This window comes from Ailuropoda melanoleuca, chromosome X (assembly GCF_002007445.2).
Source record: "Ailuropoda melanoleuca isolate Jingjing chromosome X, ASM200744v2, whole genome shotgun sequence".
NCBI classification, from domain to species: Eukaryota; Metazoa; Chordata; class Mammalia; order Carnivora; family Ursidae; genus Ailuropoda; species Ailuropoda melanoleuca.
This window is the reverse complement of record NC_048238.1, coordinates 15565556-15589307: the sequence shown is the minus strand read 5'-3', so window position 1 is coordinate 15589307 and position 23752 is coordinate 15565556. Positions and strand designations below refer to the sequence as shown.

General features: G+C 39.6%; 1 protein-coding gene across 3 annotated transcripts in view; it reads left to right on the top strand.

The window, feature by feature from the left end:
* Window positions 1-23752, top strand: part of ADGRG2 (adhesion G protein-coupled receptor G2) — a 127868-nt gene that overhangs the window by 77072 nt on the left and 27044 nt on the right. For 2 of the 3 annotated variants that reach the window (XM_034649722.1, XM_034649721.1), the window contains exons 4-15: window positions 1814-1849; window positions 4654-4701; window positions 4805-4828; window positions 6476-6514; window positions 8442-8483; window positions 10706-10759; window positions 14230-14282; window positions 15132-15187; window positions 18152-18191; window positions 18690-18727; window positions 19948-20042; window positions 20570-20636. In XM_034649722.1, the coding sequence (XP_034505613.1) occupies window positions 1814-1849; window positions 4654-4701; window positions 4805-4828; window positions 6476-6514; window positions 8442-8483; window positions 10706-10759; window positions 14230-14282; window positions 15132-15187; window positions 18152-18191; window positions 18690-18727; window positions 19948-20042; window positions 20570-20636 (592 nt within the window). The remainder of the gene's footprint in view (window positions 1-1813; window positions 1850-4653; window positions 4702-4804; window positions 4829-6475; window positions 6515-8441; window positions 8484-10705; window positions 10760-14229; window positions 14283-15131; window positions 15188-18151; window positions 18192-18689; window positions 18728-19947; window positions 20043-20569; window positions 20637-23752) is intronic. The other variant, XM_002913936.4, reaches the window with a different exon arrangement.

Sequence of the window (23752 nt, the reverse complement as noted above, 5' to 3'; positions counted from 1 at the left end):
CATTTGCCTTGTTGTCTGCAATTGGGAACTTGCACAATCATTCAGTCTTGCTTTCAAGCGGAATTGCATTTTAATGATCGCAGAAAATAATCATTACCCTACCACCACTTCAGGAAAACAGGCTTCTGGAGCCTACCAGGTATGTTTCACTGTGCAATTTTAGTTTCCAATCATACATACTCTTTTTTGTTAAAGATCAATTTATTTATTTTAGAGAGAGAGAGAAAGAGAGCACTCGAGAGAGGGGCAGGGGGAGAAGGAGAGAGAATCTCAAGCAGTCTCCCCGCTGAGCAGGGAGTCCGACACGGGGCTCAGTCCCACAACCCCAAGATCATGACCTGAGGTGAAATCAAGAGTCAGATGCCCAACCGACTGAGCCACCCAGGTGCCCCCAAACTTATTATTTCTTAAATTGTATTTCAAGATACCACTATAGAAATAATCTTTCCTTTGTAATTAAAAAAAAATTAAAAATTTTAAGATAATACTCCACGTGGGTGAGAGTTTGGGGAGGGAAGTAACACTCATGTGCTGTAGAGGGTTGCATAAATTGGTTTGTTTTCTGTAGGGCATTTTTGGCAATCAAAATCATGGAATTTCTGACGGAAGCAGCCAAGTATGTATTGCAAAAATTTAGCCAAAGATATTTACTACAACATTGTTTATAATCATGAAAAATTGTGCCACTAAAATGAAATTTGTTGTGTAAATTAACAGTACATCCAGTCAATGAAATGCTATACGGTGATCACAAGTTAGGTATTGTGGAAAATTGTTTAATGGTATAGAAGAATATTCAGGATATAGTGCCATGAGAAAAATCAGGATACAAATAGTTTATGTGATATGATCTTTCTCACACACATAAATACATATATACATATATACTCATATATCTATATCTATATCTATCTATCTATATATATATGTGGATAGACAGAGAAAGCAAAGCATATATGCCAAAATGTTAATGTCATTTATATCTGGGTGGTGAAATCATAGATGGTTTTAATTTTTTGTGTGTGTGTATTTGTAATTTACCTGAAGTTGTTCGAATAAGTGCATATTGTTTTTTGGAGAGAAAAAAATAGAATTTCTTTTAAGGACTCTGAGCGTCCTCTGAAAGAGAGTAACAGCAGTTCTTGTAGTTTATAAACCCAGAGGCATCAGATGTGGTTTAACTCCTAAGAATGAAGTAACGGCTTACTAGGTATAATACGAAGGCTGTGCTAATAGATATACAGAGAAGCGGAGGTCACGGAAGTTTTCATTTAGGCAGATCTATATCTTTACTTTTACAAATTCTTTTCTTTTTTTACAAGATTTTTACTTAGAGGGAGAGCACAAGTGGGGGGAGGGGCCGAGGGAGAGAGAATCTCAAGCAGACTCCCTGCTGAGGGGGTGGGGCTCGATCCCACCACCCTGAGATCATGACCTCAGTGGAAACCTAGTCCGACGCTTCACCAACGAAGCCACCCAGGCGCCCCTTTCCTTTTACAAATTTTATTGAATACTAGCCAACAATTGAAGTTCTCAGTCATCATTTTAAGTTTCAAATATACTAAATCATTGTATAACAGAATAGAGCGAGTACCATCACCAGTTAAATTGGAAGAATTGCTTCACCAGAGATGTGACTACAGAATTGAGTCCAGAAGTACTGATGAGGCTGTTGAGAATAATTGTAAATTAATACACTGCCCTCTTTTGGTAGCTGTTTGCAGTTCATTTTACGTTCGCTCCTGTTAAAGATGTTCATCTACAAATTCATGCACAAACTAAACTAACTTTAAATCACCTTTTTCCTCAACAGAGAATGCCGATAATTCCAGTTTGTTATCACCATCTGGTAAGACTGTTATTTCATGGCTTTGGGGATTTTCAGGACGATATTCCAAAAGTTCTCCATGCAATACAGCATGTAGTCAGATATAGCAAAATTGCTTTTCTCCACACATTGAATTGTGTCATTAAACCTACACCTGCAAAGTCAATAGACAAGAGGACAGGCAAATTGGTCCCCCCACATTTATGGACAAAGCTGAGGAGTGAAGTGTGGGTTTTCATTTGGGGGACTGCTTAGGTTCTTCAACATTATTTTTAGTACTCTAGTTCGTAGGTCTCCTGTAGAGTATTGAGAACACAAACCTGCTGAATGTTCCTATATATTTGAGGCATTAGATGTTCCCTTGAATATACTTCCTCAGTTGCTTTTTTATTTTATTTATTTATTTTTTTAAGATTTTATTTATTTATTTGGCACAGAGACAGCCAGTGAGAGAGAGACCAGCAGGGGGAGTGGGAGAGGAAGAAGCAGGCTCCCAGCGGAAGAGCCCAATGTGGGGCTCCATCCCAGAACGCCGGGATCATGCCCTGAGCCGAAGGCAGATGCTTAAGGACTAAGCCACGCAGGCGCCCCCTCCTCAGTCACTTCTAAACAAATACTTTTCAAAGGACTTCTGAGGGCTTAGCCCTCCTGAGAACGGGAAGGCAAATAAAGAGACATTTTTAACTAGGACCCTCTTGGCAGGAACCAGGAATAGAACCCACATTCGAGACTGCTAGCTGGAACCGGAACTGGAACTCAGGGATAAAGTGGTCCAGCCCCATATGGTGAGACTTGATGAGATAGTGAAGCCTGAGTAACTTACCTAAGGTCACACAGCTCCCTGCCCCCATTATGCACAGGTGGCACGTGGCTTTTCTGCCTCCTCCTTCTGCGTTCTTTCTGGTATACCATATGTTGTAGAGCAATCTTTTATGGTAAGGAGTGAGTCAACTCACATTCTATCCTTAGCTGTATCAAAATGAGCTTCTGCTGTCAATTCATTTAAATAAAATTAATAACGATAGCTATAACTTCTTGTGCACATACTTTACTACATGCTTAGGAGTCTCTAGACATCTCACTCAGCTTCCAGTCTTGCAGGCTAGGAATTATTATATTCACGTTCTAGACGAGGAAACTGAGGGTCAGCGAGGATAAAACTTGCTCATGTTCACACGTTCTGTGGAGCCAGACTCCTTGTGTTTGAACTTGGCCGCTATCCTTCTACCCTGTTGCTAGCTGTGTGACTTTGGGCAAGTTTCTTCACCTTTCTGTGCCTCAGTTCCTTCATCTGTAAATCGGGGAATAAAATAGTACCTGCTTCATAGGGTAGTTGGGAAGATGAAATGAGATAACGTATGCACCTGACCCAGAGTAAACCCTCAATAAGTAATAATGATCATTATTATGAGTAATTAAGTAATGGGGCAAAGATTCAAACCAGAACTGCAAGCCTCCAAAGCCCAAGCTTCTTTGTGCCAGTTTGCCCCCTTGCTGTTAAGCTCCTAGGGTAAAATGAACCACTGTATTTGTCTCCTAGTACAGTAGCCATCATCTGACTTAATCATGGTGATATCTTAGCAAAATCCTGTTTGCATGGAAATAAGGGGCATGGACATTTGGAGGCACACACTGGTTCCAGTCTAAGCCTGAGTTCTGGGTGCCCTGGGGGAGAGTGGCACTAACTGGAACGAATAGCCTGTGCACATCCAGGGACCGGCAGGGGGTTGTGCACTCAGGCCTCTCTCACCATTCATCACCTTTCAGAGGAATTAATATTTGCTCATTAAAAACCAGCTTTGGCCAATGATTTTGTTTTGCCCCAACAGCAAAGGATTCCATATCCACACTTTGAATCTTATTGCTCAGGAACTGTCTTATTTCTCAAGAAATATCCTTGGTAATTAAAAAAAAATGTAGTAAATGATAAAATATGGAAGCAATAACGTAGGACAGACAGGGTGTGTGTGTTTCAGCCAGTGCATGAGCAGTCTAAAACAGACAGGCCCGCCAAGCGCCTTGACACACCCAAGTGTTGTCCTTACCCACTGAATATCAGTCTGCCTACTGTGAAGCTTGTGTTACTTGTAATGTTTGTGTTAACTTTTCCTGTGTATACGTAGAAGTCAAGCCATAGGATCTTTTTAATATTTAAACATGCAAAATGTGTGTAGTAGCATGACCTCTTAGCGTAAGTGGATTTACTCCATGGAAAATTTATAACTTGATTGATTGTCTTAATAGCAGCCATATTTTAAAATAACTTACCAGGAAATTGTGTTAGGTGGTACTGTACTGAGTGATAGCAAAGTTGTCGGGTTTTTTTGTTTTTTGCTTTTGTTTTGGTTAAATCCTCAATTCACGATGGTAAGAGTTGCCGGGCGTTATTATAACAGGATGGAGCCAATGTGCTGATATGTTTCATAACTATAGTTTGACAATTATTCAAAGTATAAAATGTTTTCTAGAATTCTCTGGCTGAAAAAATTTGCAAGTGGTATGTCACGTATTTTGCTGTGGTTTCTGAACTTATTTCCATAATATTCCATAGGTAGGAACAGGCTTTGAGGGATGAGTCTCAGATTCTTCGTCTCTAAAATGAGACAACTGTGCTCTTTTTGTTTCTTGAGTTCTTTCTCTGTAATTGTCTGGTTAAGTGTATATTCTCTGAGTGATTATGGGGCTTGCAGATTCATATTGGTCTGATAGCATGTTGTCTACTTCTTTCCATAATTCTATCTCAAAAGTTTTAACTTCTTAGAATTCAATAAATATTTGTTTCAAAATATTAATTTGAAAAATTTGTTGTTTTTTTCCTCTTACAGTTGAATCATCTTTTGTTGGTTTTGTCCCCTACACCAATGGTACTCCAGGCAAGATTTTGAAAAAATTCAAACCTAGATTTAGCCCAATTTGTTAAATTTTGGATTTAATTATACCTTTCTATTGTTTTTTTTCCCCCCCTCGGGACAAAAGAGGTTGAAACTACAAGCCTAAATGGTAAGAATTTTTCTGAAGCAAGTGAAAATTGATAACCCTTAATGTGAATATAAGTGTAGTGAGTGGTGTTGAAGGTTTTCATATTCAAATAACACAAAAGAAAAAACACCCCAAATCAAACAGACCCTCAAAACTGTCAACCCTAGAGAACACCCTCAACTTTTTGGTTAAGTGAAAACATTCTTATTATCATGGAGGGAGGCCAGCCCCCCACCGTGCTAACTGTTCTGCGAAAAAGAAGAAATATTGATGACATTTTGAGTATTCCGTTTCTTTTGCTTTCCAACACAATGCCAGCACATTTTATATGACAGATTCTTTAAATGTGGAAAACACATCCAGTGACTTCAATATGATTCAGCATGATTTTGGAGGCACAGAGTGTTCAAAGACAGCCTTTTTACAGATGATTTTATCAATTTTTAAGGAGCACGACATGAAGTTAAAAACCTGGCTTCTTCATCCTGCCGGAGAAGTGGGCTGTGTTTGAGGGAGGTGGACAGGGTACATTCTGCGCCTTCCACTCTGTGGGACAGCCTCCATCTTTGTGTAGCCCAAACCCAATGCTTTTCACAGTCCCTTACTTGGTTAAAATAAAAATCTCACCATGTTGTTGGTCGTTAAGGAACTAAAGAATCCTAGATGGAATTCACACTGATCGAAACAGGTTTAAATTCATATTTGGTCCAATGGGAAAGGCTAGATATTATCGTTTTTATGTTTAATTACTTTTTCAAGTGAAAGAACATCTTCAAAATAGCTTTGGCAGTAGTTTTTGGATCCATTGTATGTGGGTTTTTAAGTGTAATAATATATGCCTTTCCCCCTAAGGTTTCATCCAGAATAATAAATTACAGAATGATTTTTATTTAAAGAAATACCAGTTAGAATAGATTTTCAATTGAATGTTAAAGGAAACAAGATCAAATTGAGATTTTTTTTCTAAAAGGTAGTGAAATATAATGTTCAAAAAGTTTAATTTTTTTTTTTAAAGATTTTATTTATTTATTCAACAGAGATAGAGACAGCCAGCGAGAGAGGGAACACAAGCAGGGGGAATGGGAGAGGAAGAAGCAGGCTCACAGCAGAGGAGCCCGACGTGGGGCTCGATCCCATAACGCCGGGATCACGCCCTGAGCCGAAGGCAGACGCTTTAACCGCTGTGCCACCCAGGCGCCCCCAAAAAGTTTAATTTTAAGTTAGAACTGCTTAAAGATTGCTTTATAAGAGTGTACCATTAAGCATCCACAGGGCTGTATATTAGAGTTGGTATTAACTGGAAATATATCCCTTAGGGACTTGCATTATAATGGAGTATAAAAGGGACAAAATATTAAACAACATAAATGGGTTTATTTAAATCTAATATTATAGAAGTGTTGCTGTGTTTTAGACACATCACCTGTGTTCAGGAAACACATTTTAAAGGCACGAATACTTGCTCAGGAATTGTGTCTGGGCTTTGGAGCATGGTTAGTGTGTGGCACGGTGGGCAGCACATACATTTGACAGTGTCAGTTGGCTTTTGCAGAACTCTCTAGCTTCTCTAGGACTTGGGGAAAAGTGAAATGTTTAAGGAAGCTAGAAGATGCATGTGTGTGTTAAGCATATCAATAATTAGGCTAAATTTCCGTTACTTTATTTCAGATGCTACTTCAAGTGTATTATCCACTTTAAACAAAACAGGTAATATCAAGTTCTTTCTAAATATAATAGCTCGTCTTCTGTGCCTTGCTGGGTTTCTCACTGGTGTGGTCAGTCTTCTGGTTTGCTAAAGGTTATCTCCTTGCCTACTTCCTGTGCCTTCAATTGTTGATTTACTGCTCATTTCACTTTGACCTTGTCATTCTGGTGTTATCATATTCCTGAACTTCCAAACTGTTGTGACCATAGCTCTGCATTTAAAATAACATTAAAAAAATTGTAATAGTAATATATCTTAGCTCATAACAAATGGAGAATATAGAAAAATAAAATGAAAAAAATAGAAATCATCTCTAATGTTACTTTTCTAAGACTATTACTGTTAATAATTTGATATATTTCCATTCAGGATCATATATACATATACACTGTGTGTGTGTGTGTCTTTTACACAATAGTCGTAGTGTATATAGATTTTTATGTCTTGCCCTTTTGACTTCATATTAAATTATAAGTATTTTCCACTGTTCATTAATATTAATGACTTGATAATATTCCATTGTGTACCGTATGTTGAACATTCTTAAAGCTGTTTCTATTTTTTTAATAGAAATTGTTGCAATGAACATCCTTGTGCCAGCATTTTGCATTCATTCCTGATTTCTGTAGGATGCGTTCTAAGGATTGGACTTAATGGGTTAGCAGTACGAATATTGTAAGGTCCTTGATATACCTATTGCTCAGTTACTTTCTTGAAAGCTTGTCCCCAGTAACATCCTGTCAGCAGTGATTGAGGATGTCCGTGTCACACTGCACCTTTGCTGAGAGCTGAGACTATATCATATATTACTAGATCTTTCAATTCCGTAGGTTCTGTTTTACATTCTTGATTAGTGAGGTTGAACGGTTTTCCCCAAAAGCACTTTTGTTACTAGAACCGGAAGTTCATTTCACAGATGTGTTTTGTTTGCTCTGGGAAAGAAAGTAACAGGGCAAACCAAATAATATATTTAGAAGATTCTTAATGATAATGCAAAATACTGTCAGCCTCTATAATTACCACCAACCATTGCCCATGAGTCAGTCATACGTTGAAACAGGAACTCATCAATAACACATGACACAAATGAGGTTTCAGAAACTGTTGGTATAATGTCATCATTCTTAAGTGCTTCTCCAATATCTGAGCTTTGTGTTTTCTTCAGAATTTGCCACTCACCCTAGCAGACAGAACTTTGCAAGTCTGTGCCCCAAACACAGCCTCTTCTAGATGTCCATCCCTAAAGCAAGGATTTCTGAACCTGGTTCTCCGTTATTTGGGAAATGAACCATGGGCTCTGTCCCCAGAGTGTGTTGGGAAGATATTTCTAAGGTTTGCTTCTTCAGAGTGTGTTCACATTTGCCTGTGGTTTGAACTGTTCTGTCCTGATTCTGCTGTGAGCTTATTGTACAACTGCAATTGAGTGTTTCCAACCTTTTTGAGAATAATTTTATCTACTGACATAATAGCGATAATATTGTTAGCTCTTAGAGAAAATAGCAGGACACTTTCTTGATTATAGAGCATGCAGTATTTTAGATCTTGTATTTCCATTAAGTTTTATTCTGAATCACCTTTTCTTTATAACCTGTCATCTGAAGGTCCTGATAGTGACTCAATTCTACATTAATTTGTCCCCTAGCAGCAGCGCGTGGAAACTGCAGTAGAATGATACAAACAGTGGGGTGCATGGTGGGTGTGAGATAACTGGGTAAACATGGGAATACAAATCCCAGACCCACCCTATTCCAATGATACATGATCTGGGTATGCGATTCCCATTTATTCAGCTGCTGGGATGACCAGTAGTGTCTGAAAGGTGTCAATAGTATGATTTTCTTAGCACTTCACTAAAATGATACTCGTGGCAAGTTGTTTTTTAAAAACAAGCAACAATTCTGTTCTAATATTTAAATTGCTTCTTTGCAGAAAAAACTAAAATCACTATAGTAAAAACCTTCAATGCATCAGGTATGACTTACTATCAATATCCAGACTTTCTTTTTTATAACTAAAGTAAAATGAAACAAATGGCTGGTTTCTATGTTTTCTTTCTCTTTTTTCCTACTTTTCAAAAATGAAATCTGTTCTTAATGAATAGACGTTTGTGCACTGGGTAACTGAAGTTGTACTAAGTGTTTGGGGCTCTATAGTCATGATGAGACACAATGCCCACCCTCAAGAATCTTCTAGTTCGGGGGAGAGTCAAGGCAAACAAAGAAATAACTTACATGAACATGTATGCAGATAAAGGCAAATGATTACACAAGTGTTTCTGACATGGTTAAGAAGCATGGGAAATAAAAGGGCTGGTGCTAGTGGTTATCAATGGGGTTAAACTTAACGAGGGAAAGATTCTTAGAGGAGTCAACCTCAAACTCTTCTGAAATAAAAAAAAGGGATGTACTTTTAAGTACCTGGTGCAAGACTAGGAATACGTGATATGCTTAACAAAGGCTTCTGGTTGATTTAAAGCAGGGGTTGGCAAACTGGCCTGCAGGGCAAATATGGCCAACTACCTATTTTTGTAAATAAAGTTTTATTGGAACACTGCCATGCCCATCTGTTTACATGTTATCTATGGCTACTTTTCTTATACAACGAACAGGAGAGTTGAGTAGTTGTGACAGAGACTGTATGGCCCACAAAGCCTAAAATATTTATTATTTCACCCTTTACAAAATTTTCTCACTCATGACTTAAAGGATGAACTGTGGCCATGTACTTGGGGGAGATTACAGATAACAGCCCTAGCAACGGGAAAGAAAATTCTCAGGGTTAATGAGCAGCAAAAGACACACATCCCTGGAAACAAAAGTGCCACTAAAATTTAGAGAAAAATGAGAGATGATGGAATGTAATACTTAGTGAACAGTAGACCAATGGTTGTAGAGAACATTTAAAGCATTACTACCCACCATCTAAAACACGTATATTTAAGATGAAATCTCTCTTTTGGTGTGGGTAACATTGCTGTGAAACAATATAGAATTCTACACGTTGGGTAACTTTTGGCACCTAAATTCAGTTTGCTCACAGAATCAAAACTCTTTGTTGAAGCATGATGCCTATTCAGCAAATGTCACCCAGATCATTCTGGCAGAAACCATTCCACATGCGCTAACACAAGTCCTAATTTGAGTTTGTGTCCAAACTTGTTCTCTTAAGAAAAAAAATTAAGCACTCATAAAGTACTATGGAAATAAAATAGCAATTAGGCATTGGATACATAATTCTAACCAAGCCAGACCTAACAAGGACAGCAAAATATTCCTTAATATAACAATCTTTTCCCCTTGGCCCTTTGCTTAAGACATTATCAGCATTTGCCCCTGACATTTATTATAGATTTCTTATACTTCGCCAAAAGGATGAAATTTATGAAGGCGAGATTTTTAGGGGAGTAAACCTTGAGCTCTCTTCAAATCAAAGAAGAGATGTACTTCTCCTTTCACCAAAGGAGGAAGTGTTTTTTAGATGAATATGTGTGAAGTTTTTTGTTCTAACATGGCTTGTTTTATCCCCCATTCGTCTCTCCCTCCTTTGTATGCCTGTGTAGTCTGTTTTGCTGGCCATCACTCCATTTTGCCCTCACTATAACCGGCCACTGTCACTAGATTGCACGCTCGTTGAGGGCAGTGTCTGTATCTGGAACCTTCTAAAACCTGTAGAATATGGTAGTTGTTCAGCAAAAAGTTTTTGAATTTTGTGGGTTTTACCTAGGTGCGATGACATCATGACATTGATGTTATTTCTTAACATATATTTGCATAAGGAAATCAGACCAGCATTAGAGCGTTCATGGACTCCCCTGCCCAGGAAAGGAAAGAGCATCTATGAGTAAGGGCTATTGCACTTAAAGTCTATGCTCGATTTGCATTCACCCTGTTCTTTTTATGTTGGACAAGAGAGGGATTAATTGGGAACAGGACAACAAAAATTTTGAGGGAGGAGTAGGGGATTAGACAGTGACATACTAAAGAATAGTAAAGAATCAAGTTCTATAGCTGATCAGCTAAGAAATGAAAACTCTCTCATTCCTTTAGTCTTTGTGGAATTCATCCAGCCAGTTATATCCAACTTAAAATATTTTTGGTCCACGTTTGATGCCTAAATCTGTGAATTCTCTTGACAATGTAGGATATAAATATAGGTGTTGACATGTTTAACCAGCTGGGTTGTTTTCTTTGCAGGAGTCAAACCCCAGAGAAATATCTGCAATTTGTCATCTATTTGCAATGACTCAGGTTAGTTCTTCTGTACATTACACATTAGCAGATAAATGAGCTCCAGAGAGAGAAAAGGTTTGTTTTTCTCCCGTTGAGTATGTGATGTGTATCCCTCTGATCTGTCTCTTTTCACTAAGAAGTCCCAAATGAAAACAAAAACAAATTTTAGATCTGCCTGAAATTATCTTCCCGTTGCTTAGTGAGATGATGGATTAACTTCCTTAATATGAGAACACGAAACTCTACACCAAATATTTTTTGCCATAGCTTTAAATCCGTAAGGAATATCCTTAGAGTTGGTCCATGAATATAACTAGTAAGGAACTTAACTATCGAAAGCCACTTCTGATATACAAATCCCTCAAGCTTTTCCATATGATCTTAAGTATTATAGCTTAGACATAGGGTGTCATCTTTTGCTAAAAGTAAAATAAACCTCTCTACTAGAATGTTGAAAACCTCACGTACACTTAGTTTAATTGGATGCTAATTCCAGTAGTGCCCAGAGTGTATTTTGCCATCTTTAACCCAGACTGTCCACTATTTTTTAAATTGAAGATGGAAATCTCTTGAGAACACGCTATTTTTGAAAAGGGAATATTTTTGCTGCCAGAAGGAATGAAACAACCATTTTTCTCACGTTGGTTTGGCTCTCTGGGTTCCCTTCCTTATTAAAACCAATGAAAGCAGATGTGAAAAACATAAAAACATGGTGTGGCAGGTCAGAACTGGAACACAGGAAGAGAGAGGAGGAAGGTAATGAAGTATTTTGTCATTTTAAAGTCTTAAAAACAATCCTTATAGGAATGTTTTCCGTTTCTTCTGTTCCTTTTAATAATTTGTTTTAAAAACATAGGAAACAACTTCAAGTAAAAAAAGTTAAGCTTGAAAGGTATTAGAAAACAAGAAAACTTTGTATTCAAAGAATGGTCCACAAACATTTTCTACTTGTGTGAATGTGAGATTTGCATATATGAGCATTCTGCTGATAGTATGCGCCAGGTAGAGTATAGTAGGCAAATATTAGCTGGCTTTGATTAAAGGGAAAAAAGACTTGTTAGATACATTTCACTTTCACATATTGTGTAACTCTTTCTTCTTCTTCTCTCCCTCTTCTCTTACCTTTCTCTTACTGAATCCTCCATAATTTCATTATTTTTATGCTTCATCTGTGTTTTGAACTGGTGGCTAATGTCTAGTTTAGTGTTATGTCTACATGATGTTTGATAACTTTGAAAATTGAACATTTAGTTAAAAAAAAACAAAAACCTATGGTCATCTTGAATAACAGATGCCAGGAAGCTACTTGGAGTAATGTTTTCCCCAATTAAGTGACTGAATTGACCATTTGTTTTAGTGTCTGGTGAAAACAACCTCATCAGGGAACCAACTCTTTTGGCACCAGAAATTCCACAGTGTCCTGCCAGAAACTAGAAACCTTCATTGCTCGCAGGTTCCAATCTGAGTTCATTAAGGGAAACAGAGGCTGGTGAAAAAACTGGGAGCTGACCAGGCAGTGTTAGGCTGCGGGTCAAAAGCTTCCCTGTTGCTCTTGTACTATTATGCTCCCAGCACATTTATGAAAATCAGCGTGCATTCCACAAGACTGAAGGATGAACTTGGAGAACAGACTGGCGAGGGAGAGAAGCTGTGGGTGTCAGCATGTGCACACACGCGTGTGCACGCTTAATACATTTTTTTTTTAAAGATTTTATTTATTATTTATTTGACAGAGATAGAGACAGCCAGCGAGAGAGGGAACACAAGCAGGGGGAGTGGGAGAGGAAGAAGCAGGCTCATAGCGGAGGAGCCTGATATGGGGCTCGATCCCACAACGCCGGGATCACGCCCTGAGCCGAAGGCAGACGCTTAACCGCTGTGCCACCCAGGCGCCCCACGCTTAATACATTTTTAATAGCTAAGGGTTTTTTTCCAAAATGGATAAGTAATTCTATGCATATATCAAGTATCTTTACTTCTAATAATTGTGTACTGCATTAATTGAGATTTCAGTATCAATATGCAGAAGTTGACGTTCTTGTGCTCGCTTCAGCAGCACATATACTAGAAGTTGATGTTCTCAGTAGCAAAGTTGCTAAAATAGATAAATCCTGTTAATCACTGGGCCAGTGGCTCTGTCGGCCATTTTAAGTGAAAGTGGACCGTTGCGTACTTGGCTGTGGGCATCAGTTGTACTTTAGGTTGCTATAAAAGATGAGCTTAAAAGGCATTCAACCCTCTAGCTCAGGAGTTGACAAACTACTGCCCATCGTCTAAATAATGACTGCCACGTGTTTTTGTAAATAAAGTTTTATTGGAACATAGCCATACCATTCGCGTACATATTGTTTGGCTGCTTTCATGCTACAAATGCAAATTTGAGTAATTCTGACAGAACATATAGTCCACAAAACCTCAAATATCAGATCTGATACCCAAAAATGGCTGACACCTGCTCTAGTTTGTATGACCTCTTTGCCTTCTGCCCAAGAGGCCGGTTTTCTGTCTCTGTAGATTATGAAGTGCACACAGCGTACTTCTGTTAAGCAGTGTCTATTTTCTTTTTTCTGATCGAGTCGGAGCCCCTCCAAGTGTATGCCCTGTAGGAAACAGGTTGACTGAAATTGAGTTCTGTATTTCCTGAAGTGAGCATTTTAAGAACAGAGTTTTCTGGCATGTCTGGGATGAAAGCCACAATGAGTTGTTCAACTGAAGAAAGGATTCTCCCTGCATACTAGTCAGGTTTCAAAAGCAAAATCTTAACTTTGTTCCTAGGGGAGAGATTGCACTTGTAGCTATATTTAAAAAAAAAAAAAAACAAAACCCAAATGGCAAGGAATAAATAGACTCTCATAAGGCTGCTTAATTTCAGAGAAACACTTTTTCTCTCCCTCCTTTATGTATGTAACTGCAACTAGAAAATCCAAAAAGATTTTTTTAAAAGATTTTATTTTATTCTCTTGAGAGAGAGAAACAGAGAGAGCATGAGCACAAGCTGGGGCAGAGGGAGAGGGAGAAGCAGGCTCCCCGCCAAACAGGGAGCCCAATTCGGGGCTCAATCCCAGGACCCTGGGATCATGACCTGAGCCGAAGTCAGGCGCTTAACCGACTGAGCCATTCAGGCATCCCCCAAAAAGATTTTTAATGTTAGAGCCGGTTCCCCAAGTTAGCATCTTCATGGGAAACAAAGCTCTGATGAGCAGCATGTTAGTATTAAAATTTCTTGACAAGGAGGCAAGTTTTTTCTCTTTCCACATTCCTACATAGAGTTTATGGTTCGCATTTTCTGAAAGTTGTATTGATGGTCATTGAATACCGTTCTAATAGAAAAGACAGTAAATGTGAGTAATTGCAAAGAATTTGATGAAACCATTTATTTTATTAATTTGATTGTTCACTATTAATCTGATAATCTTTTCTTGTGTTGTATTAATCCTTAAGTTCTAAGGATGCAAGTCTCAAATTTTGTTTTGTAAATTTATTTTTAGCATTTTTTAGAGGTGAGATAATGTTTCCATATGAAGAAGGCAATGTTACCCAGGTAGGTTTTAAAGATGTTTTTTTATTACAGTCTTAGAAAGCAAGTGTTTGTGCATTTAAAGATTTGTTTAAGGCTCAGATTATTCATGGTATTTGGTATATTTGCTTTTATGACCAAATTTAAATAAAATATCTGTTGTTGAAGTACTAGCTTTGTCAAGAGGGTTTGACTTCATAATAATCATGGTACTTTGTTAATAAGCATATTTCAGTTTTCACTAAGCTTGCCTGCTGAATGTTTATATGGTGGAATCCTATTGCTTTAAAAATTAAAAAATTTTTAAATTATATTAGAAACTTGTAGCAATAAGAAATATCTTGAATCTAACAGTAGTCTTATGAATGTGATCCTCTTCCTCCCCATGGGGTTTTCAGATGCAGTAGTCTCACACTTCCCATGACTTATATTGGTTCAGAGGATCCCAGCTAAATGTGGTTTGTTCATTCACTATTTCCTGAGCACCTACTATGTGCCAGGCGAAGAGCAAGGTGCTAGAAATGCAGTGAAGTCTGCTACCAAGTTCCCTCTTTACACTGGGATCTTTGCTTAAGTCTGGGACCTTTCATGTGGAGAGCTTTAATTGTATTCTTTTGGGGGAACCCTTGGAATAATGGAATTAATTAGCACATTAGACTTGCTGATTCAGAGTATTTTTGAAAGGAAATATAAAGACCAAAACTAGCTCAGTCAATATGGATTTGATCGTTGGCTGGGTAATCCTCCATGCCTTCGGTCTTTGGGCTGTAGTTCTTTGGGTGGCCAATGAAACTGAAGACCAACTTCTTGTTAGAGAGTGTAAAAAACCACACAGTATTTGTTATATTCTTAATGATTTTGTGCTCCTTACAGAACCAAAATACGGTTAATGGCACCTTCTCTGGAGTCCTGTCTCTAAGGGAATCGAAGTGAGTAACCTGCTGCTTGATGTAAAAGTTAAGACATCAACTATGGAAAGATACTTGTTGAGCTATCTTTACTTTTGGAAACTGAGAATAGGAAATAGACCCAAAGCTTATAAAGAATTGGTTCTTGAGTTCTTAGCAAATAGACCTGTCAACTAATAGCCCATGAGGCTGTTCTCTTTGATGCTCTGTAGCTATGTAAGGGGTCAATTTGAATTGGTATTTGAGCTTTAATATGATTTGGTAGCCAGAAGGGTTGGAAGAGAGTTCAAGGTGGGATGCCATGTATTCCGTTCGTTCATGCTTTCATGAAGCGTCAGTCATTCAAAAGTCAGAGAGAGGTCTTCGTGAAGTAGGTACCCGCTTCCAGGGGCAAGCACAGACAATGAGAAATACATTACAAAAAATAGATGCTCCCAGTCAGACACAAGGTCAAAATGTCAGTCTAGGCCCAGAGACAGTCTTACCTGAGTGTCCCTGGGAGGGGAAATGTCAGGTCTTCACCCTCAGGCCAGGAAACAGCATGGGAGATAAAATCCATCTACTCTCAACCGGGCTACTACCCCTGAAAGGAGATTTTCATCAGCTTTTGAACCAAATCCAAAAGCTCCAGCGAGTATCTGTGATGACATTGAAGAAAAAAAACCTTTCCTAGGTCAAAACAAAACTCTTAAGGGTCATTCTTTCAATTAGCATTTTGACCTCCCACTGAGTCAGCCCTGGAGGATTCCTCCTGGGGGCTATCACACATCTCTAGGGCTCCCTGGAGTGTGTAGCACAAACAGTTAAACTAGTGAGAACTGGGATGGATAGGAGTGGTATTTCTGTCCTTGAGGCCTATTTTTTGAACTCCTGATAAAAATGTAGCTTTCCTAGCTATTCAAAGTATATGCGTGAAATAAAAAGCAGAAGATATCAATGTCCTAGAAGTATCTTAAACTTTAGATGGGAAACAATATTGATAAGATACATTTTTAAATTTTTTTACATTTTTAAAAAAGATTTTATTTATTTTATTCGAGAGACAGAGAGCCCGAGAGGGAGGAAATCAGAGGGAGAAGCCGACTCCCTGATGAGCAGGGAGCCCGATGCAGGGCTCGATCCTGGGACTCCGGGATCATGACCTGAGCCAAAGGCAGACACTTAACTTGAGCCACCCAGTGCCCCAAGATAAAAATTTTTAAACTCACAAATTTATAAACAGAAAACAAATTCATATACTTGTAGTTCATCTTAATTACTAGACTTGAAATATAGAGGAGTTCATTTAAAGCCACGAAGCATTTGTTGAGCACCTTAATATGTGTTTGGCCTTGGGGATAAACCCAACTCTCAGGAAGGAAAACTGGTTCTAGAACAATGGTTCTCTACCCTGGCTGCATGTTAAAATCACCTGGGGAGCTTTTAAGACTCCTGATGTCCAGGCACACTCTATAACAATTAGATCAGTATTTGGGCCTGGGACACAGACGTTGGTATTTTTGAATGCCCCCCAGGTGGTTCCAGCATGAGGCCAATTTCTAGAACCAGTAGTCCAGAGTCTGGTAGGATAGACCTAGGATGCAAACAAATAACAATACAGTACAATCCCTACAATGAATGTGATGTATCCAGGGCACCAACGATGTTCTGCATATCTAAATATAGAGCAGGCAGAGTGGTTGGACTTGAACCCAGGGGCCAGGGAGACCCCCCCGGAAAGGTAGCCTCTGAGCACAGTTAAGGAGGAGTGGCTTCTGCCAGCTAGAAAAGCTAGCTGACTGCTTATTGTTGCCACAGTCCTTCTCTTCTTTCCTCCAGACCTTCCCTGGAACCACCTAGAATTATTGCCCATTCCGAGGAGCTGGGTTTCTCAGCCTCCGCACTATTGACATTTTGGACCTGATAGTTCTCTATTATGCTGGGCTGTGTTTCCACTGTAGCATGTGTAACAGATCCCTGATCTCTATCCACTGAGATGCCAGTAACACCCAGCCCCCAATTGTGACAATCAAAAACATCTCCAGATATTGCCCAATGTCCCTTGGGGGGTAGAGTCCATCCCCTCCCACCCCATTTGAGAACAACTGCCTTAGAGTGAATTCTTCTTCTCCTCCTCCTTCTCTTCTTCCTCCTCCTTCTCCTCTTTCTCCTCCTTCTCCTCCTCCTCCTTTTCCTCCTCCTCCCCCCCCTTCCTCCTTCTCCTCCTTCTTCTCCTCCTCCTCCTTCTTTTTTAAAGATTTTATTTATTTGAGAGAGAGGGTCAGAGGGAGGGAGAAGCGGGCTCCCCACTGAACAGGGAGCCTGACAGAGCCTATCCCAGGACCCCCAGATCATGACCCTAGCTGAAGGCAGATGCTTAACCGACTGAGCCACACAGGTGTCCCTAGAGTGAATTCTTTAACTAGATTTCTTTTATCCTAACTGCCCATGAAGCTCTTCCACATTGAAGAAATAAAAGTGTTGTTTGAGTGGGGTTGGAGGAGAGGAGTGAGGGAAATCCTGGAAGAGAAGTGGTGAAGAGGGGAAGGGGGACTGGAGAGTGCTAGAGGGCAGGTGGGATCAGGTGGAGAGGGAGTAAGGAAGAAATCAGGGGTGCAGGGCCCCACGGTGAGTGGTGGGCCCCTCTCAGAAATTTTGCCGCGGGCCATCTCTTCTTGCGGGCCATCTCTTCTTTAGGCCCTCTGCCAGGAGAAGCTGCCTGGGGGTTGCAGGAACCTAATGAATGACAAGAGTGTTCAATCGTAATTTATATCTGGCTGTTGGCTAGAACTGATACAGCTTCTGTCTGGTTAGTTTCCCTTGTCATATAAATAATTTATTTTTCTCACATAGGAATCTCTTAGTAATACCCAATGTTTCTTCAAAGTGAACACTGGAAGCAATATATACCACAGGCTTAATTTAATTGCTAAAAATCTAACTTGTTTTGAATTTAACATCACCAGTGATCTCCTTCATGTCAATTTCTCTCATTTTTTTTAACAGACGATCAGAGCTAAACAAAACCCTGCAAACCTTAAGTGAGGTAATCATAGTACATCCTATACCTTGTTTATAATTACTGTTTCTGTTTGGGGGAACGCATGGAGTTCTGCGTTCCTGAGGAGAAATGTATTCAAACTTCTTGAAATCTGTCATATGAAAGATTGACTAGACTAGTTCCATTACTCCAGAAATCAGAACTGCATGGATCCAGAGTCAGAACTGGAAATCACAGTGGATGGATGTTACAAGGGGATAGATTTTCCTTCATGAAAACCAAAAGTTTCTTAAAATGAGGGCTCCAGAATGAGCTCCCTTGTGTGGTAGTGAGTTCTCGACAATAGCAGGATGCAAGCAGAGCCTGTTTGCCCTGAGTAGCTTTGATGATAGTCAGGAATCTGATAGCAGTGTGAATTGAATGATCCCTAGGGGTTATTGTGATTCTAAGATTCTGTGGTGCTGTGGTAAGTCCTGGGTTGTTTTGTCTGACATTCTCAATTGTCATATATAATTTGTTTGTTTGTTTGTTTGTTTGTTTCAGACTTATTTTATAGTGTGTGCTACAGCAGAGGCCCAAAGGTCAGTCATTTTTAATACTTTTATCCGTATTATTTCTCTACTCATGAAAAATAAAGTATTGAGGGGTATTAGGTTGTAAATTCAAATGTGTTCCTCTAAAATAAGTACATATTCCTGCCATTCTGGATATACATTTTTATTCTCTGAAACACTCATCACTCTGTTACATCCATCTTCCCATTTCTTTATGAATCACAGAGGGGTGGTTGGGACTGGGCCATTTGCCTCTGGTGCGGTGATGCGAAGGACTAGCAGTGTCCTTTGCCCCGAGGACCACCAGTATAACCAAGAAATGGCTCCCAGCGGTCCAGTCTAGTGAAGGCCAGACAGAGAAGAAGGAACATAATATGGTGCTTGGGAGAAGAAGGAGAGGGGGGAAGAAAAGATTGGAAAGAAAGAAAAGAAGATAAAAAGTGTGCAGGGGTGAGTCAGAGATAGCCCGACAATTATTTGAGGTCGCGCAGATGATCATGTTAAATTGTATCCATCAGCTGTCTTGGCTGCAGAAGCTAATGGCTTACATAGGTCAGTAATCTCGCCACCTGAATCCTGAGCATTCTGTGAGAGTACAAGTCCTCAAAAATGACAGTTTCTGCTCGTCAAGCTATTCACTGGTGCAAATAATGGCAATTCTTCATGAATTGTAGATTGAATCCCTGTCCACTATATATATTTAGTTCATTTCACTTATCACTTTGGGTTGTTTGCAACATTAATATTTTTTTCATGTAAATCAAGACTAAAGTAAAAAAAATGTCTTAAATTGCTAGTTATCTGATAATCTAGATTGAATTGCCAGAGAGGTTTTGGATTTAAGAGACCTCCACGTTCATCCAGTATGTGACAGGGCTCCCATGATGGAAATTCAAATGCCTGCAGATACCAGGCAAGTAGCCAGCTGGGGGTAAGACTCTGGATGTTAAGATGCTTGCCTTTGCAAACAAGTTGCACCCCAGCCGGTTCATAGTTCCCGCAGGCAAAATGAATCAGCAGTTGTGTGTGGTCACAAGGTCTCTGGTTTGCAACCTTGGGGACTGTCAACCTCTATCACTGTCTCATAGTCAAAAGTTGTGGGTGTTCACAAGCTTATTGTGCTGTCATTCCAAGTTCACAGTATCAGTGTCTCCTTTCCTCACTCCCAAGTTTAAAAAAGCATTTACAAATATGTAGGCAGGTTTCCAGTTTAATAACATTCTGATTATATATATTTCTCTTTCCAGCACATTAAATTGTACATTCACAGTAAAAATGAATAAAACAATGAACATATGTGCTGTAATGGTTGCTTTGAAAAGAGTAAAGATTCAACCGATGGGTAAGTTGTCTCTATTGCTGTGTTCTTTTTCACATGACTTTGATGTGTTCTTTTTAAAACTGAAAATAAAATCAATAAATTTAAGTATGTTATAGCTTTCTGTTTTGACTCTTGGACAGTTTTTAGAAAGCTCTAAAAAGTGATTTTTTTCCCCCGCTGCTTTCTCAATAAAGTTTCAGTATACTGTATTTGAAAACAAGAAAGGAAAAAACCCTACTGAGAGAGGGCGACTACTATTTGGAGTGTTAGATCCATTGTTGCTGGGTGTATTTCCTTCAGAATTCTAGGGAGCTGCTGAAGAGCAATTGATATAGCCTGCGTATAACCTCCCCCAAATTATTCACTCAATAGATACTTCTGAGCATATTATGTATGTGTGATTGTCAGTATAATAATATCCAGTTGTATTTTATCACGTGTTTTAGATACATGCTCTTTAAAATGCAGCCAGTGTAGGAACCATAATATTTGATGCATCTGAGCTTCTGCCTTGCCTTATTCTTGACCATGTATTCTCTTGTCTCCAGAGCAGTGCTGCTGTTCTGTCGGGATCCCGTGCCCTTCCTCCCCGGAAGAGTTAGGAAAACTGCAGTGGTATGTAGCAAACATGTTGACCTTTTCTCTAAAAGTAATAATGATAATAATAATAATAATAATAATAATAATATTTAATCGCCATGCTGGCTAAAGAATTTTGGGATTTTGACAGTGAAGAAGGGCTTTCAATTTTAGGGGAAATGTAGTTTCTGTTGTATCAAGTTTCCATTTGGACCGTTGCCTTGAAATAATGGCTTGCAATCTTGGCTACACATTAAAATCACCTCGGGAGTATTGCAAATATAAATATTCTGGCCACCCCCGCCCCCAGCCTCACCAACTGAATGCCATCATATTTTTAAATTTTTCTAGTGTGGTAGTTGAAAAAAGGTATCTCAGTGGTATTTTAATTTGCACTTCTCTTATGAGGACTGTTTGAACATTTTTCATGTATTTTGGGGTCATTTTTATATCTTTCTTGTTAATTGTACATTCATGTTCTTCCCACTTTTTCTGTTGGATATCTAATCAGTTGGGTTATTTTCTTTAAGATTTTATTTATTTTTTAGACAGAGAGAGAGAGCGCGCGCTTGTGCACGCACACACAAGTAGGCAGAGCGGCAGGCAGAGGGAGAGGGAGAAGCAGGCTTCCCGTGGAGTGGAGAGCCCGATGTGGGGCTTGATCCCAGGACCCTGGGATCATGACCTGAGCCAAAGGCAGAAACCGACGGAGTCACCCAGGTGCCCCTGATCAGGTTTTTTTTTTTTTTTTTAAAAGATTTTATTTATTTATTTGAGAGAGACAGAGAGAGAGCAGGGGGAGGAGCCGAGGGCGAAGCAGAGAGAGACTGTCCAGCAGACTCCCCACTGAGCACAGAGCCCAATGCAGGGCTCCATCTCACCACCCTGGGATCCTGACCTGAGCCGAAATGAAGAGTTGAATGCTTAACTGACTGCACCACCCAGGCACCCCTGATCATCTGATCAGTTTTTAAGAGTCTTTATATAGTGGGGATATTAACTCTCTGTGGTATATATGTTGCAAATATTTTCTCCCAGTTTGTCAGTTATCTTTTGACTTCATGTTTTTGTCACGCAAATTAAATTTTTAAAAAATGTAGTTAAGGGGCACCTGGGTGGCTTAGTCGGTTTAGCGTCTGCCTTCGCTCAGGCTATGATCTTGGGATCCTGGGATCCTGGGATCCAGCCCCACGCCGGGCTCCCTGCTCAGCGGGAAGTCTGCCTCTCCCTCTGCCCACCCCTCATGCATGAGCACGCGTGTGCACACACGCTCTCTCTCTCAGATAAATAAATAAAACCTTTTTTAAAATGTAGTTAAATTTTCCAGTCTTTTATTGCCTGTGGATTTGAAGTCTTAGTTAGAAAGCCTTTTCCTATGCCTAGGTATTATAAGGGAATTCACCCTTGAGTTTTTCTGGTATTTATATGGTTTCTTTCTCTCTCTCTTTTTTTTTAATATTAAATCTACTTGGAATTTATTCTTGTGTGTGAGGTGAGGTATGGATCTAATTTAATCTTCTCCAAAATGTCTAGCCAGGGGCTGCGTATCATTTATTAAAAAGTCTGTCTTTTCCTGGGGCACCTGGGTGGCTCAATCGTTAAGCGTCTGCCTTGGGCTCAGGTCATGTTCCTGGGGTCCTGGGATTGAGCTCCCTGCTCGGCGGGAAGCCTACTTCTCCCTCTCACACTCCCCTTGCTTGTGTTTCCTCTCTTCGCTGTCTCTCTCTGTCAAATAAATAAATAAAACCTTAAAAAAAAAAAAAGGTCTGTCTTTTCCTCAGTGATTTGAGATGCCATCTTTGGAATGTGTTAAATGTTGATAGCTGTTTGGTCCCAATTCCAGACATTAGATGTTAACATTGAGGGAAGCTGAGTGCGGGGCATAGGGAACTCTGTGTTATTTTTGCAGGGTTTCTGTAAGCCTAAAATTAATTCAAAAATCCTGATTTCCAGTCTTCTACCCTCAGCAATTCTGATTTAATTGGTCTGGAACATAGCCTAGGCATTAAGGGTTTTAAAAGCCCTCTTGGTGATTTTAATGTGCAACCAATGTTGAGAATGACTGCCTCAAACTCACCACCACAATGGAGGGAAGCTGGGAGGCAGATGACCCCAAAGTCATGGATGACGTGATCACAGGTGTATACAAATATACATAGAAAAAACTAGGAAGTGAATGAACGAAAATACTCACAGGGGCTCCCAGTGATTGGCCTGCCTACTGTCATCATAGGTGATATTTTGTTTACTATTCCTCTTTTTTTTTTTTTTTGCAGCATTTTCTATACTTTATTATGATCAGATAAAATTTGTATTTGAACAAAAGGACATATATTTGTCGATGTAGAGCTTCTCATATAGGAACAAAAGGGTAACTGTAGCCTGTCTGCCCTATGTGGGCCATATTTCTGGGATATATTAAAACATTGGACCTCGAGGAATTGCTAAAGGACTTTAGTTTGGGATTTATAGCATTTTCTGTAATAAAAAGTAAAGAATATTTAAGTTTTAAGCTTAACATGCCCCATTAAGCTGGAGGGTTGAGGCCCATTTGAGAGATGGAATTTCTACAAGTACCAGGATCAGATGAAGAGATCATAGCTCTTTTGAGGCAGCCCCACAGACCTCTGGCTGCCCATTCAAAGAGCTGTTAGTACGAAGCAGCAGGACACAGAAAAGCGGGTAGAATATCAGCTCATTGTCTGGCTAGAGCTCTGTCATCAGCTCGCTGTGTATCCAAATGTTGCTTCTTTATCAATAGAAATAAGTCTCAGGTTCCTCCTCTGTAAAATGAGGAAGTGAGCCCTATCAGCACTTCTCTAAGGTTACTGTGCATGTCAGTCACAGAGAATCTTGTTAAAATTCTGACCCAGTAGGTCTGGGAAAGACCTGAGATTCTGCATTCCTAACAAGTTACCAGGTGAAGCCAGTGCGGCTGGTTCATGGACCTCACTTTAGGTACTGGGGTCTAGTCCATAGAGCAGTGGTTCTCAACCCTGGATGCATGTTAGAATCATCTGGGGAGGTTTAAAAATGCCAATGCCTGGGGCGCCTGGGTGGTGCAGTCGTTAAGCGTCTGCCTTCAGCTCAGGGCGTGATCCCGGTGTTCTGGGATGAGCCCCACATCAGGCTCCTCTGCTGGGAGCCTGCTT